Source organism: Elgaria multicarinata, chromosome 1 (genome assembly GCF_023053635.1).
Source record: "Elgaria multicarinata webbii isolate HBS135686 ecotype San Diego chromosome 1, rElgMul1.1.pri, whole genome shotgun sequence".
NCBI lineage: Eukaryota > Metazoa > Chordata > Lepidosauria > Squamata > Anguidae > Elgaria > Elgaria multicarinata.
Window position 1 is genome coordinate 67,498,197 of NC_086171.1, and position 16,495 is coordinate 67,514,691.

The following is a 16,495-nucleotide window of genomic DNA, read 5'->3' on the forward strand; positions in this document are numbered from 1 at the left end:
TGCACTCCAGCTCTTCTGCATGTAAAAAAGAATGGCCGCCGCAATGGGGGCAATGCCCGAGATGTCATGTGGCCCATGTGGACTGAGGGGGAGGATCTCATGATCAGCATATCATGAGTTCCACCCCCTCCCCTTCCCTGGTCTAGACATGCCCTGGGTTGGAGCAAAATGCAGTGAATAAGCAGGTTGAAATGGTGAAGAGAAGGAACAACTCCAGGAGGCTTTCGTCAGTGAGTCCCTGTTGGTGTGTAGGCCCCTGAGAGGATGTGGGCCCTTGGCCAGTGCCCAACCATGTCTACCCTTGATACCAGCCCTAGTTGCTTTCTGCATATCATTTGTGGTGTCGTGCCATTGAAAAGAGAATATGTAAGCCAAATATGATGCTTCTGCTTCCTTTGAATATGGTTGTCTCAGTGTGTTCTCGGGAGCTCCCAGTCATGTGGCTGTATTGTTCCCTTCATCACAGATTATCAGGGCAAATGTACATGTTTCATTTTTCACAGGGAATTCTAATGCAAGGTGAGTAGTAGCCTTCACAATTTTCACATTCTTCCTTGTCCTCACAGCTACACTCCAACTTGGTGAAACGTAGCAATAGATGAGGGACCATTAATTTTCTAATAGGAGAAATGATGCAGCTTAAGCCTGAAGCTTCTTGGAATGGCCCCCGATACTGAAAAATGATCAGCTTTCAGAAGATTGAGTATATGTGTCATGGAGTAATCTGACAATATGTGTCCAAATTACTGGTATTCATAAAGTTGGCAGACACACACAAAGCCAACCAAACAGCAACAACCTCATACTGTGAGGGTAGAACATGCTTCTGATATCCAAATCAGGAATTTCCACATAATGTATTTATTCTTGTCATATGCATGGTGAAATCCACACTTTTTATTAAACTACTTATTTTTTTTATCAAAGAAACTTGGCTCAGTGATAGCATACAACCACCCACCCCAGGAAAAAGAATACATTTTCCTTCTTTTTATTAATCTTGTTAAGATAATAGTCCTGTTCAGACAACACACTAAGGGCTCATCTACACCAAGTAGGATATTCCACTATGAAAGTGGTATGAAAGCGGTGTATAAAAGGCAGGAGCCACACTACTGCTTTATAGTAGTATTGAAGTGCACTGACAACTGTTGGGGCCCATTGACAAATACCATTTGCCGCTTTCATACCACTTTCATAGTGTAATATCCTGCTTGGTGTAGATGTGTCATGGGCCCCAACAGTTGTCAGTGTTCTACAGTACCATTATAAAGCAGTAGTGTAGATCCTGCAGTGCACTTCAATACCATTATAAAGCAGTAGTGTGGCTCCTGCCTTTTATATATGGCTTTCATACCACTATCATAGTGGAATATCCTGCTTGGTGTAGAAGAGCCCTATGTCATGGTTAGGCTGCTAACCCTGAGCGTGTTTAAACCGTGGTTATGTAGCCACCATAGTTAGGAATGGTTCACATGACACGCTAAGCAATACTGTTTAGTTCAAAATGTTTAACCACCATGGCTGAGTGTGTCATCTGAACAGGGTCAGTCTAATGGAGTTTCACAGTCTGTGAGTGTATTTGTTTGTCAAGTTGAAAAATCATTACTAACGTGGTGTTTAATGTTTGTGCTGGGAAGCAAATGCATTGCCCATCTGAGTGAATAATCTGTTTTCTACTCCTAGAACAACATTCAAGGGTTATCAGGCTTATGTTCACTTCCTTTTCTGAAGAACCTGTGTAAGAAAATTGAAGTGTATGTATATATATATATATATATATATATATATATATATATATTTAAAAATTGTCTTTCAATCACTTAATGTTTTAGTTTCTTGTGGAGTATACTGCACAGGAAGTTTTCTTTGCATGCTGGATTTTTTTTAGCTGACAAGCTTAATGCCCAGCAATTTCACCAGACTCGAACACAAGTAGAACTCTTCACACAATCACAGACCCTGAGTTATCAGGGGTTCCCCACTGCAAAGAGACTTCTACTCGCATTCAAGCAAGTGAGAATAGAACTCCTGTTCAGACCTTGCCAGTTCCACATAGCAAGGTCTGGACGGAGAGGGGAGGGGAGGGGTCCGCAGACAACAGATGTAGGGGACAGGACCAGTGTGCATGGCCCCATTGCAGTACCCTTAAAACCCTCACCCACTGCAGCAGAGACTTGAACAGGGCTAAAGATACACAATATATAAGAAATAAAATAACTTCCTCAGGATTTCCCCCACCCATGCCATCTGTTGAGGTGTCATTAATTTATGAGAGGTCTTTAAGCAGAATGAGCCTCGTGTGGCGCAGAGCGGTAAAGCAGCAGTTTCTGCAGCTTGAAACTCTCCCCACGGCCTGAGTTCGATCCTAGCGGAATCTGGTTTCAGGCAGCCGGCTCGGGTCGACTGAGCCTTCCATCCTCCCGAGGTCAGTAAAATGAGTACCCAGTTAGCTGGGGGAAAGGTAATAACAGCTGGGGAAGTCAACGGCAAACCACCCCGCTATAAGGCCTGCCAAGAAAATGTCAGCGAAAGCTGGCATCCCTCCAAGAGTCAGTAATGACTCGGTGCTTGCACGAGAGGTTCCTTTCCTTTCCTTTTCCTTTAAGCAGAAAGTGGTGTTGCCTTTGTAGATCTGTTCTACTTCTTGGACTTCATTCAAGGTTGTTTATCTAATTGCTCAGCATGCTGCTTTTCTCTTTTAACTCATGAGTTATTATACAAGTTAATTAGGCGGCATTCCTACGCCCACTCGTGTGTATTCTTACCACTAGAGACCTTCCATCTGGAAGCACCCTGCATGGAAGCACCGTTTCTTTTGTCATGGGGATGGTGGCTATAAAGATAACTGGATGGGGTCTGTCATAAGCTTATACCTTACCTGCCTGCTTGTGTCATTTTGTATACATGAGAACTCTTCCCTGTTTGTTTCTTTGCTGATTTGTTTTCATGGATGTTGGGTGTTCATATGTTCTGGCAACCTGCCAGCTATCTCCCAGCATGCTTTAATGGCATCCTTACAACAGCATGGCTTTCTGCCTGTAGCAAGGAAGCCCTGCCCCTTTCTATTTATCTAGGAATGGGAATATCATCTGCTTGGTTACATTAGCACCGAAGGAAGATTCCACCAGTCTGCATGAGCACTTAGAGCAAGCAGAAATGGAAATGTAGCACAGCTCTATTGCCATTTGTTCTACACATCCTGATGTTAACGTGATTTTAAATCATATAGCTAGTGATGGCTTTGTGACCCAGTTCCACCATCTCCTGTAAGAAGCTGAAAATGCTTTAATAGCCCTTATGCTCAGGGTATAGATTTATATACTGATGCTTCTTGAAAATGTCAGTATAATGTTCCTGCACGATTTGTGTAATGTCATAGTTTGTGGAGTCCTCACTGTCTCCCAAGTATATCAAAGATGTTGATGCCAGTACCGATGGAACACTTCAGATCTGTTTATCAAGGATGGATGCAATGCTTATGGTGCAAGATAAAGAAAATTAATGGGTACCTTATAAGAAGAAAAGGGAAAGCAGGCCTGTTAGAAAATATTGATTGTAACATCCCTGAGAACCTGGCATTACGGATTTTTAACAATCTTTTAACTGATATTATATTCTTTTATGGCTCCTTACTGTATTGTTTCTGACTCTTGATCTTGATATTAGCAGGGCAAGGAAGAAAGATAATGAGCCAAAAAAGAAAGAAAAAACCAACAATCCAAAATTAAATCCCATTAAGTAGTATCATGTCAGTTACAAGTTTACATCATATAATTTGTGATACTAAATTTCAGGGCTTGAAAGTCAAAATTACCCTTCAGCAGGAAAGGCTCATATTTGTGATAATGAATGGATGAAACTGGTTTATAAGGAAAGGAAGTTGTTTGTCATTGATTAAAAGGTGACTTTAAGTCAAGTCTTGGAAGCCTTTATAAAAGCCATGCATTCCTTCAACCACTTGGAACTGGGCTAGGTTCGAAATCTAAAGATGCATTGTTTCATATAGTCTAAATTTTTACCAAGGCCAACAGACAATGCAAAACAATTCAATGCTTTGCAGAAGGATGTTCCGCTGAATTCATTGGGCCTACCTCCCAAGTAAGTGTGCACAGAATTGCAGCCTTAAGTACTCCAGTAAGGTTAACAGGACTTCATGAGAAGTAGATTGATGCTCACCACCTTATTTGTGATGATTTGGTCGTAATATCACTTTTTAATTTGGACCATACATTCATACCTTTGAACTCTTATCTGCCATCCCAAACAACTTATATATACAGAAAAGTCACTCGTCTGCTGTGATGTGTTTTCCTCCCCAGTTTTACTAAGAAGCACTTACCTTATGAAGACACGGATGGAGATAAATTTAGCCTTTTCCCAGTAAGTAAAGCTATATGTCAGCAACATGATTCTCTCAGGCGTCCCTTCTGCACAACCCTTCCATCATGAAAAGCCAAACTAGTACAGAGAAGGGTGTTCTTTATAGCGTTGAAATATTGTTTTCCTTTATGGTGAGGGGAAATAATTATTCTTTTATATTCTTTCTGGAGATTTGGCCACAAAGTTACATTGCCCGGAGAAGAAAATTGCTCTGCCAGAGGGTGTCATGTTTATTGAATTATTAATAAAAGGTGAAGCAAAGTTATCTGAAAAAATATTAAAATTGCCGGGGTGTCTTATTTCTGCATTAAAATGAGTGATGAGTCATTTTTCCAAAGAAAGCTGGGAGGGAGATGGTTGATTTACCAGCCTTTTTTCCTCTACTTTAGTTAGATTTTTATTTTAGTTATTTGATGCCTAGAAGCAGGGGGGAAGTAACAATGCAAATTCTGTTTGCTTCTCTAGACCTTGAGAGGGTATCACTGGAGAGGCAGAGACTGTAATGACAGAGAGTCCTCCGTGTATCCGGGTCGACGGTAAGTTGGATGATTTCCTCTTTTTCGTTAGGGCAGTCATTCCTTTATATAGATAGATAGATAGATAGATAGATAGATAGATAGATAGATAGATAGATAGATAGATAGATAGATAGATAGATATACACACATATACATATTCTGAGAAAATTAAACCATAAAAGCCATTACTATTACAGTGCAACTCCAATTATCGCAATAGCTTGGGGAGCAGGGCCAGAAGATTCCCAAATGGGTTGCATTACTCAATGTTTCTTGCATAATTTCCATGAGATATGTGTGCAAGAGCCCGGGCTTTGCATGCAGAAGAGCCCCAGTTCGATCCCCATCATCTCCAGATAGGGCTAGGAAGGAATCCTGCCTGAAACCCCAGAGAACCACTGCTAGTTAGTGTCAACAATACTGAGTTAGATGGATCAAGGGTCCAATGCTGTATAAGGCAGCTTCCTATGCGCCACTGTGTTTGCTTTTTGATCAGGATTGTGCCTCCTAGCAAGACATCTAGTATGTGGCTTCCCCTTCCTCTTGACTTTGCTCTAGATGTTTCTGTGTGCTGGTATGGCTATGCCTGTCAAGTTATGTCTGCTTTGTTGTCATCTCTGCCAAAATATTTGGTCTCTCTGATGATAACAAGCCATCAGTATTCACCTTCATTTGACCATTTCATTTTTATAAAGCAAGTTTGCTTCTGTTTATTTTGCTGTATCCTCAGACATTGTTTCTCTTCCTGTTTTGGGACAACCCTCATTTGCAAACATTCTTCAGGCAGGGACAGAGTGCTTCCTTCCTCCCTCTCCCCACATTGCTTCTCAACGTGGGTGATGCCATCCACTCCTAATTGCAGTGCCAAATATCAATTGCTGGGCAGGGCTGGAGTATGACGGTGTCATTGGCCCATAGTAAGGCCTTTCTACAAGTGTGGTAGTACTGTCACTTAAATGCAGGGGAACCAATGAGAGAGAACAATGGGCCAGTCTTTCAGAACAGGAAAAAACCCAACCACTCCCTGTTCTTCTACTCAAAATAGCAACATTTTACCAATCTTTTCAAATAAAGGAAAATAGCCTTCTTCACTCTGATAGAAGTTGATGATAGCCCCACTTCAGCACGAAGAAGAGCAACTGGAGTGCTAGGGGGAATGCCTGCAATGCATTTTAAACATTTATTCTGTATGATCTTCAAATCTGTTTTACCCATTTTCCCCACTCTAAAAAAAAAAAAAAAGTCAGGAGAGTGTTCTTAAAAAACCAAAGCAAAATTGGAAGATCATGATGTCTTCTAAAGAATCCATAAACCATGAGTAAGGAACCACAAGTGCATACTAAATACCTTGTGTAAAAAAAAAGAAGAAGCTCTTAGTTACTGTCCAAAGGCTAGCACATGATTCTCATTGGATTAATATTTTTTCCTATCATTTTTGTAAAACTTAGAGATCATAGAGGCCTGTGTCTCTCCAAAGCCCTGCTGCCAAGAGGCAGGCAGGGCTGATGAAAGATGGAAGTTTTTACAACCTCTCATTCCTCCAATGTTGTTTTAAGCTAGATGGGTCTCCTGGCCCAACTAACCTCCCTACTTCCCTGTGGGCAGGGTTGACTGATGGAAAGCCTTCTGGATCGTGTGGGTCCAGGCCTCTCCTTCCCTTCCCCTTCTACTGGAATTCCCCCCTTTCACCCTCCACAACTTCTGAAGTTATTGTTGCAACCTTGGACAGAGGAGCTGCTGCAGAGCTTTATGTGCCCAGGGGGCAGGGAGGGTAAAGGTCCACAATCGAATCTCCTCTCCTTTTCTCTTCTCCCAGGCATTTTAACAGCATTTAACAATGTTAAGTTTGTTTTTAATGGACCCCAGAATTGTTGTTTTTAAATGGATACTGTTGTTTTATACTGTTTTTTAAATTTTTGTATACTTTTAATGTTTACTATTTTTAATTGTTGTAAACCGCCCAGAGAGCTTCGGCTGTGGGGCGGTATATAAATGTAATAAAATAAATAAATAAAATAAAATAAATTCTGTCCTCACAACTCTGCCTGTGAGTGTGAAGGAGGGGTCCTGCAGCATCCTATGGTGCCCCAGTCACTGTGTAGGATTGCTTCATTAGCAGAGCTAGACTACAAGCGTCTTGTGCCAATGGGATTAAATTGTTTTCCTTTGGATCTATTAGAGTATCTAGTATCAAAAAAAAAGTTTAGCAAACGTGTAAGCAAACTATTTTAAAGTGAGTGGGAACTTTTACAATCCTGGATGATGGTGTTGGAGTAATTTAAAAACATATATGCACAGATGTAGTACTGATGGTACATCTACTAATACCTTACTGGCACCAATGAAGGCTTTTCTCTCTCTTTTTAAAAAATTCCTCTCCTTGTGAACAGTGGTCCTGATCAGAATTGGGGCCATGCGTATTTACTCTAGAGTAAAAAGAAAGAAAAGTTAAGGCTCAGCTACAATCTATGCAATTAATGTAATGTCTGGTTTGATCCTGAGTTCTACTTGCAAAGGGGACTGGGTGCATTGTTCATTGATCTCAGTTAAGGCAATTCTTTGCCTTCCTGCATTCTGGAAAAAGGGAGATCCTTGATTTGTACACTCTGGATAGAGCAGAGATGTATGTCCATAACTGGAGAACAATTGCCAAAACCCAGAGCTATACTGTATGTGCACAGAGTTCCTGCATTTGCTGGCTTTCGCATTCACCTTAATGAATTAGATGGGATTGTCTGCATGTGCAACAAAGCCACAATATTCCAGGGCTACTTAGTCATATGAAAGTGAGTGGATCTTTCAGCCTTATATTCCAGGTACCCCTTGGTCTTTCAGATGAGGAAATTGCTAGCAGAGGTCCTGAAACACTTAAGACAGCCTGGTTTCTATATATGTTCTGAAAAATATAGAGCAAAAATGTTTCACAATTTACTTATAGTTCTGCCTCAAAACAAAAAGTCAGTGTCTGCAACACTCTGTTCATTTCATTTCTATTTCAGCCCTGACAACTGGGATACAGGGAAGGATTCCAATTGTAATGGCATATGGGTGAGTTGTTGAATGTTAATTATATCATGACACTTCTCTCCCATGACCTTCTTTTCCTATTTTGGAATCAGCCTGTGAGGTTTTACTTCATGGGTTCTTGGAAGAATTGACTTCCCCAAGTTAAGACTAACAAAACATCTACAAATTTGACTGTAGGTTCGTCCTACCACAAAAATGATTGTATGAAAGTCACTCCAAGGTGAATGCTGCTTCTGCTTCTTTTGGACAGTGAAACAGTTTTATGGTAATCCTAATTTCACAGTTCATGAGGTTATAGGGTATTGAGTTGGATTGGTAACAAAAGCTTTCATAAAATGAACAGCCACATGGTGAGGGTATACACTTTCTTGTTATTATACCTGAGAGAGTGCCTTCTCCCTTACCACACTGCCTGATCACTAAGGTCATCAGAGGGCATGCTCCTGCTATTTCCCCATGGACCTATAGCCCAATTAGAGTCCTCCAGGAGAAGAGCCTTTCATGTGGTGACCCCTTTTCTTTTCTTTTCTTTTCTTTTCTTTGGAATTCCCTGCCCCTGGAGGTCAGGCAGGCTCTTTTCCAGGAAGCATTCTTCAACTGAACAGCCATAGTTTTTATTGGTATTCTGAATAATAGCTATATGAAGCAGACATTAGGAGATTTGGGGCAAGGTGTCACAAGTATTCTGATGACACCCAGCTCTATTTCTCTCTGACATCTGAATTGGGAGACACCGTGCAGGTTCTGAACCTATGCCTGGGTGCAGTTATGGTTTGGATGAAGGCTAATAAATTGAAGCTGAATCCTCTATGGGTGGGTGTTAGCCTGTTCTGGATGGGGTTGCACTCCCTCTGTAGGAGCAGATATGTAGTTTAGGGATCCTCCTGGATCTGTCCATGTCACTGGAGGCCCAGGTGGCTTTAGGAGGCTGAAGCACCCATTATGAACTTTGGTTGGTGCACCAACTACGTGCATTTCTAAATATGGATAGCCTAGCCATGGTGATTTATGTATTGGTAACCTCACAATTAGACACTTGTAATGGACTCCATGTGAGTCTGCCCTTGCACCTGGTTCAGAAGCTACAGCTAGTGTAGAATGTAGCAGCTAGGAGGCTCAAAGGAGCACCTAGCTACATACATTACATCTGTGTTTAAAAAAAACTGCACTGAATGCCTATTAGCTATTGCCGTGTTCAAGGTTTTGTTGTTGACATTCAAAGCTCTAAATACCTAGCTGACCAACTTCCCCTCTATACACTAAATCCCCTGGGATCTTCCAAGGAGGTCTTATTGATAATTTCACAACCAACAGTGTGTCATCAGGTAATGGCACATAAACAGGCCTTCGCGGTAGTGGCACCCAACCTCTGGAACACTCTCTCACATGTTATTCAAGAGGCAGCAACTGGCGAATTTCAGGTGCCTCTTGAAAGCACATTTGTTCACTCAGGCTTTCCCTGACTTGTAATCTATCATGACACTGCTCAGTTTGACTTCTTTTGTTGTCATGTTTTTAAGGAATTGTTCTATACTGTTTTTACATTGTATTATATATGTTTTTATATGCACTGCTTGGAAATTCTGGAATGTCAAGTTGGAATAGAAGCATATATTTTTTTAAAATAAACAAAGAAATAAACCTGAGCCTTAGGAAAGGCATTTCAACCTTTTAAATGGGGGGAAAAACTGCACAAAGCCAAGAAAACACCAAACAATTGGTGGTCGATGGAAAGTGGGGGCAGGGGAAGGAAGCATGGTCATCTGCTGAATCCTGCGGGGACAGTTCGAGACCCCAGGAGGGCTAAATTGGGACCCCAGGCCTGATATTCTACATGTCTGATGCAGAGTGTCTGGTTGATGCAATGCCTTATATCAGCCTTCCCCAATCTGGTGCCCTCCAGTTGTACTACATCTCCCATCATCCCCTGCCAGCATGGGTGTCTTATATGTATGACGGTGAGGAGCATGCACTCCTACTCCTAACACTGTGGGGAAATGATCCTCAGCTGGGCATGTGTGCCTCCAAAATTGATGTTGCTGCAGCTTAAACTGTTCTATAAGGCGCCTGTATTTCATGGGTATTGTGTTCCTGGCACAACAATTGCTAAAAGGAAATGTGCCAATGCAGAAATGAATGAGTGTCTCTTCATGGGATGGGGTAGGGCAGTGTTGTCCATTTTCAGGTCTGCAAACTAATTTTCTCTTCTCCACTGTCAGGGTGTTGATCCAAAAGACGGCATCCCCTATGAGCAGAAATTCTGTAACGGTAATTCTTTTAATTGTAAAACATAAAGCCAAGAAAAGATTTGTAGTATTTTTTAAAATAATTTTTTGTTACAGTTGGCCAGAAACATTAAAAATGTATAGTTCTCTCTGGTGCTTTATGAAAGAGCAAAGGGCCCTCTATTAACGTACTGAAAAATATGGGGCAGTATGAGCTGGAAGTGTCGGCATCATGTTGCCCAGAAGTGTTCATTTCTTTCCGAGGCCGAGCTCAGAGAAGACGCATTTGTTGTGTGGGAAGCAGGGATGCAGCAGAGTGTTGGCTGGTTAACAGCTTTGGTGTCACAAGCTGACCTTCCTTGCATCACAAAAAAGGATTAATTTCATTAAGGCACTGTATAGACTTTCAAACGCATAAGCATAGAAGCCGAGTTGAGATATATTTATTTTTAAAAGGGGCCACTGAATGTGTGTGTGTGGGGGGGAAGCAAAGTTGTCAGTTAACTTAACCCAGTGTGGTGTAGAGGCTAAAGCGTTGGACTGGGAGTCGAGAGATCCGGGTTCCCACTTGACCATGAAAACCTACGGGGTGAATTTGGGCTGGTCACAGGGTTGTTGTTGTGAGGATAAAATGGAGAGGAGGCAGATTATGTACACACTGCCTTGGGTTCCTTGGAGGAAAAAAGGCGGGATATAAATGCAATAATAAATAAAATAAATAAGCATTCCAAATGGAAACAAATATGTCTGTCAATAGCAGCAATAAAGCAAGCTGGGCTTAGTGTGCCAGCAACAAGCCAACAAACCAGTCCATCTCTAATTTTTAAGTATATTTGTGTGCATTCAAATGTGCTCATTTTCCTACTACAGAATCACTTGGGGTAATTCTGCAAGAGTTTATGCTCCTAAAAGTTTATGAAGCTAGATTCATTCACAGGAAACTGTCCAACTACTAAATTCTCTGCCTTTAACTTTGGAAAGTACCTCACTGACTCATTCACAGGGAACTTTTGCCTTCACTTTGGGAAATATCTTATGGACTCATTCACAGTGAATGAGTTGATAAGGTATTTCCCAAAAGTGAAGGGGGGGAAAAGTGGTTAAAGCAGACCTTATAATGGAGCTTTGTAAGGAAAAAAAACATGCTTTGGATTGAACCAGGTCTTTGGCATGGGGAATACCCACATGACCAACATGTTGCAAGACATCATTAATGCTGTGAACTTGATTCCTGGGGCTTACAATACTGCAGCTCTGTCCTGATGGTTTAAAAGCCAAGCATCCATCACAAAATGAAGACATGATGGAACTGGCTGAGGGAAACGTTGATGTAGGCTGAACAGCAAGAGAGGTTCTGTGGGAAAACTTCAAAATTACTGTAAATAAAGATTTCTTACTAATATAAGGCATTCTCCGATTTCTATTTCTAAATTCTGCACCCTTTGGGTTGGATCCAACCCATATATGACAGGATTTGTGCTTATGTAACAGGACTTACCCATCCTCTCCTCCCCCTGCAGCCATCTGTGCATGCCTCAAATCCACTCTGGAGGATCTCCTAACTCTCCAAAATAGATTTGGAGCATGTGGAGACGGGCTGCAAGGGAGAAGAGAAAGGTCGTTCTGCCAGCAGTTCTCTTCCAGTGTGGAACAACACCACTATGCACACAACAACAATACATGATTGGTGCAAGGCAGGCACCAACAATGGGAGAGTATTGCCTTATACAGAGACAACTGTGCCATCTAGCCAATGTATGAATTGGGCTGTAGTAGGCCTGAAAGCCATGCATTCCCTCATCAACACAAATTAGCCCAATGTTGGTGTTGCACCTGACTGAAATACACCCTGAATCAAACTAACATTGAACACTCCCTAGGTCAATCAATGAATCAAATTTTATTTGCACCAGGCCGTTGGCCATTGCAATTTAGAACAATTAACTGAACATAAGGCATAAAACAGACAATAAATGTCCTGAGTTCAAGAAAAAAAACAAAGAACTTAACATATAAAACTCAGTATCTCCAAGCAAATAAAACATTAAGTACAGTTAAGGCTAAAATTATATAATTTAAAACTCGGGGTGCAATTGCAGCCCTCATTTTAATAGCAATTGCTAAAAAAAAAATCGCAGTTTTTGCTATAACCATCCTGTTGCAATATTCAAGAAGAAAGTTCACAGACCCTCTAGGTCTGTTTGTGCCACCAGTGTTTGGTAACTGCTTAGCAAAGAGTGGTCAGGAAGAGGCAGTCAGTCTAGATTTTTTTCATAAGGATTTCCAAAGCCAACCTCATCACCTGCCTCATCTTTTTTGTTCAATCTGCTGGTATAGCATCATACAGCCATTGATAAGTAGTGGATCAAAACCCATCTGCGGTGCTATTTGTCATGTCTGTGTTACAAGTTATAAGATATTATCAAGCAACACCCATTTTTAAAGGCTGGGTGCAGTGAAGCAGCTTGTGTTTATGAGAAGCTTGTGATTTTGCCCTAATAGCCTCAATTGAGAGCAATGCTTTCAATTCTCTGATTTCACTAAATGTTTTAAATTTATTGAATGCATTGCAGATAGAAAAAAATTATGTTGCTCCCAGCAGGGTCCACATTAAAGTACCAATTTGAGCCTTAAAAGAAGCCAAATAGAAATAGGTCTAATTTAGCATGCACTTTTTGTAAAACTGATTGATGCATCCATTTCTCCTAGATTATTTATAGTGCGGAAGAACTTGAAAATCTGGTACAAGCTTTGGAAATTAGCACAAATGGCCAATTCATTATTTTGATTGCCTTTTGTGCGCTGAGTCTGTTTCATGGGTTTGCTTGATGCGGTTGTGCCCTGTGCAACATACAACTTTGCAATGAGCGTTTTAACATTATTATTAATGAAATGCTTTCTATAGGCACAGAGTCCAAAGGAATTATTCTCCTAGGTGATTCAGCTGGGGCTCACTTTCACATCCCTCCTGAGTGGGTGACAGCATCACAAATGTCAGAGGTATGTCACTTCATTGGGCTGTTGTACTGGGACCAGTTGGATGCCTGATAATTTAATTTCTTCTCTGTTATAAAGGGTGTCCAATGAGGACAGATACAGAAATGCCAATTATTATTTTTCTGGGAATCACCACTTTCTGTTGAGAAAGAAACTGCTATCTACGTTATTGTAATGCGTTATGGGAGATGTACTGACAAACCCAAGAGACCAAAACTCTTCTTTTAAAAGAGGGGAAATCTGTGCAACGTATTGGTACTATTGATGTGGAGTGTTGCTCTCAGATATCTTATGTTCTACCATGCTGCCTACAGTGAGGTTATTATTTATTATTGCTGCTGCAATGTCCTTCATTATGACAGGGAAGTAAGAAAGGAACCTGTATTTTGCAGAGTGTCGTATCCCTCTTCTGAGATCCCTTCCCAGAAGCTATGGATACCTGTTTTGTATATAAGAGGAAGTTTATCCTTTCACTTCAGACTTTACCGCCTTATAAAGAATTGTTGTTTTTAAATGGATACTGTAGTTTTTATACTGTTGTTTTTATGTTTTTAAATTTTGTATACTTTTAATATTTACTGTTTTTAACTTTTGTAAACCGCCCAGAGAGCTTCGGCTATGGGGCGGTATATAAATGTAACAAATAAATAACTAAATATAAATAAATTATACATTTAATGCCTAGTTCAAGGAAATACTGCTTTCCCTACTATTCTTCAACCAATACCGCTGCAACCTTATATTCCCAATAATAAAACTTTTGTCTCACTTTGAGAATATCTTGAATGATAGATGCAATACAGCAGACAGAAGAACAAAAATAAATGATAATTTATTATTAACGCTTTAAAATGGTAAATAAGATGGTTTTGTGTGTGTTTAAAAGTACACCGAAGTTATTAGGTGTTTTTTTTTTAAATAATACCTAGCTTATTCTCAACTTCTTCCTCAATCTCTAACCCTAAAATAAAATGAAAAAACAGCCATCCCTGTGCTCTCTGGTGCAAACTCACCCCCTGACCACTCACACTCCTTTTTAAAACAAAACACTGTCACCCCATGCTTTCCACCCATCAGTCATCAGCACACCAAATTTCCATTCACTCTCTCCCCTTCCCCCCTTAACTCACCATATTCACTCTATAAAATTGACATTGACAACATGACCATATATAAACATACCAACCTGTAAAATACATAATCCGGCATCACCCAACCGCCAGATGTTGCCACCCTTGACTTAGCGTGCAGGCTCTTCTTTCACAAGTTGTCAGAGCAGGGACCCTGTTTCAGATTCCTGTGTGAGAGATATAGAGCTTGTAACCCTTTGGTTTCTGCTTTGGTACCACTCCAGGTTGGATGCCAGCCTTGGAAAAACCTCCCATTTGCTCCTAAGGGAGCTCCCTTTCCCCCAACACACACACAAATTGCCACCACAGGGGGCCCAGTTTGGATCAGGGCCACAATAGGGCCAACGATCGAAGCCCCCTTCTCTCACACCAGAATCCTGATCTGATTCACACAACTTGCATTGGGAATTTCTGAAAGAAAAATGGTGCACTCAACAGCAAACTGTTGTTTGGCCCTGAGGCTGAGAAATTAGCACAAGGCCAAGCATGGCAGTTGGGGGTTTTTTTTTTAACATTTTAATTTTAACCTTTTCAATATACATTTAAAAAAAACCATCCGTGCAGAGTGATTGACCATACACATGAAAGGTATTTTGTTGCATTGAGCAGGGGATTGGACTTGATGGCCTTATAGGCCCCTTCCAACTCTACTATTCTATGATTCTATGAAAAGAACGGAGTAGGGGACCACAGCAGTTTACCCCAATAGATCTTTCCACAAGCTACCACAGCAGTTTTAATCGCTATCATCACAAAATGAAGGGTCAGAAACCCTTGCCCCAGAGAGAGCAAATCCCCTGGAGATCTGCCAACAGGTCTGCCTGCTGCCTCCTTATGAAGGCTTAACAAGTTCTTTCATTTGTCTTCTGAAAAGAAATGGACTACATGTGTGGCATATTGAAACCCTCCAAGAGGAGGAGAAATTGCAACTTTGAAAGCAAATATTCAGTACCAATTATTATACTGGCATGGGCAGCATGCAAATTACAACCAGAATTGTTTGTAGTTTTAATTTTCCCTTTAGAGAGCCCATCTGATTTCAGTATTCTAGACTAGAAATAGCTTTTCTTTGTTACTTCTTTATGTAGAAATCTTATAAGAATGACACTGATGACAGAGCAGGTGATGAACATAATTCTTCAGAGGCAGTGACAATTGAGATTATTTTGCCTAATAAATATGGTAACGATTATGATGATGATGATGATGATGGCCATAACAACAATGGAGCAAGAAAGTGATGTGTTCAAGCGAGCATTTTGGATTGGGTCTGCATTTGTTTTATAAATCTTGGATGGTCACATTTTCCAACTTATCTGCAAATATTTTTCTCTGGATGTAAATGCCTTAGGTACCATTTTGAAAACAGCACTTAGGTTGCAGGGCTTGGACTTGCCAGTGTGCTTTGCTCTCAGACCTGAAATCCTCCATCTGCCTAATAATAATAATAATAATTAGTGTGCACTTATTGTTTTTTTATTGAAAGGATTTTAATCCTGCTTCTCAGCCAAAAAGGTAGCTCAGGGCAGCTTACGAACAATCACTTAAATGAGAAGGTCTCTGCCCATAGGCTCACAATCTAAAAAGTCACAAGGGAAAAGGGATGGATAGGGAAGGGGGTGGGATGGAAATGCATTAGTCTTTTAGCAGGGCTGATGGAATGGCCCTGCTTCCACGCTCTCATCCCCCTCAGTTGCAGCCTGCTGGAATGGCTGCTTGTGGTAATAGCCAAGGGAAGAGGAGCCTTCATGAGGAACTCCTTTCAGCAGCACTGGTGGAATGCCCCTGCTTCCACTCTCAAATGAAAGGAAAGAATTACTGGTCTAGGGCTCCTCTGTGGTTAACCCTGGAATCTGATTTAAATACTAAGGCTCACCCCTGGGACAGCAGAAGACAGTACTTATTATTGATGTATTTCTTCCATTTCTATCCCAACGTGTTTTTTTTCCCATTATGGAACTCAGGACAGAGTACAGAGACTTCCCAGATACTGACAGACTGCTTAGCTTCAGCCTTCGGCCATCACCAGCCATACCCTGGGACCAGTGGAGGCCAGTGGCCCCGATGTCAATGGGGCTGTGACTCCGCTCTGCGGTTCAGTCAGAACCAGTGAGAACTCTAATGGAGGCTATCCATGGCACTGAACCCACCTTGGATAGCTCCTTAAAAGTTCTGACTGGCTCCAAAGCCACCACCCTCCACTGCCTGGGATTAT

At 41.1% G+C, this 16,495-nt stretch overlaps 1 protein-coding gene across 1 annotated transcript in view; it reads left to right on the forward strand.

Annotated features, from left to right (window-relative positions):
* Nucleotides 1-16,495, forward strand: part of AOAH (acyloxyacyl hydrolase) — an 87,123-nt gene that overhangs the window by 37,311 nt on the left and 33,317 nt on the right. Inside the window, exons 7-12 of the mRNA XM_063116094.1 lie at nt 1,687-1,757; nt 4,323-4,383; nt 4,849-4,919; nt 7,901-7,949; nt 10,148-10,196; nt 13,059-13,153. Coding sequence (XP_062972164.1) covers nt 1,687-1,757; nt 4,323-4,383; nt 4,849-4,919; nt 7,901-7,949; nt 10,148-10,196; nt 13,059-13,153 — 396 coding nt within the window. The remainder of the gene's footprint in view (nt 1-1,686; nt 1,758-4,322; nt 4,384-4,848; nt 4,920-7,900; nt 7,950-10,147; nt 10,197-13,058; nt 13,154-16,495) is intronic.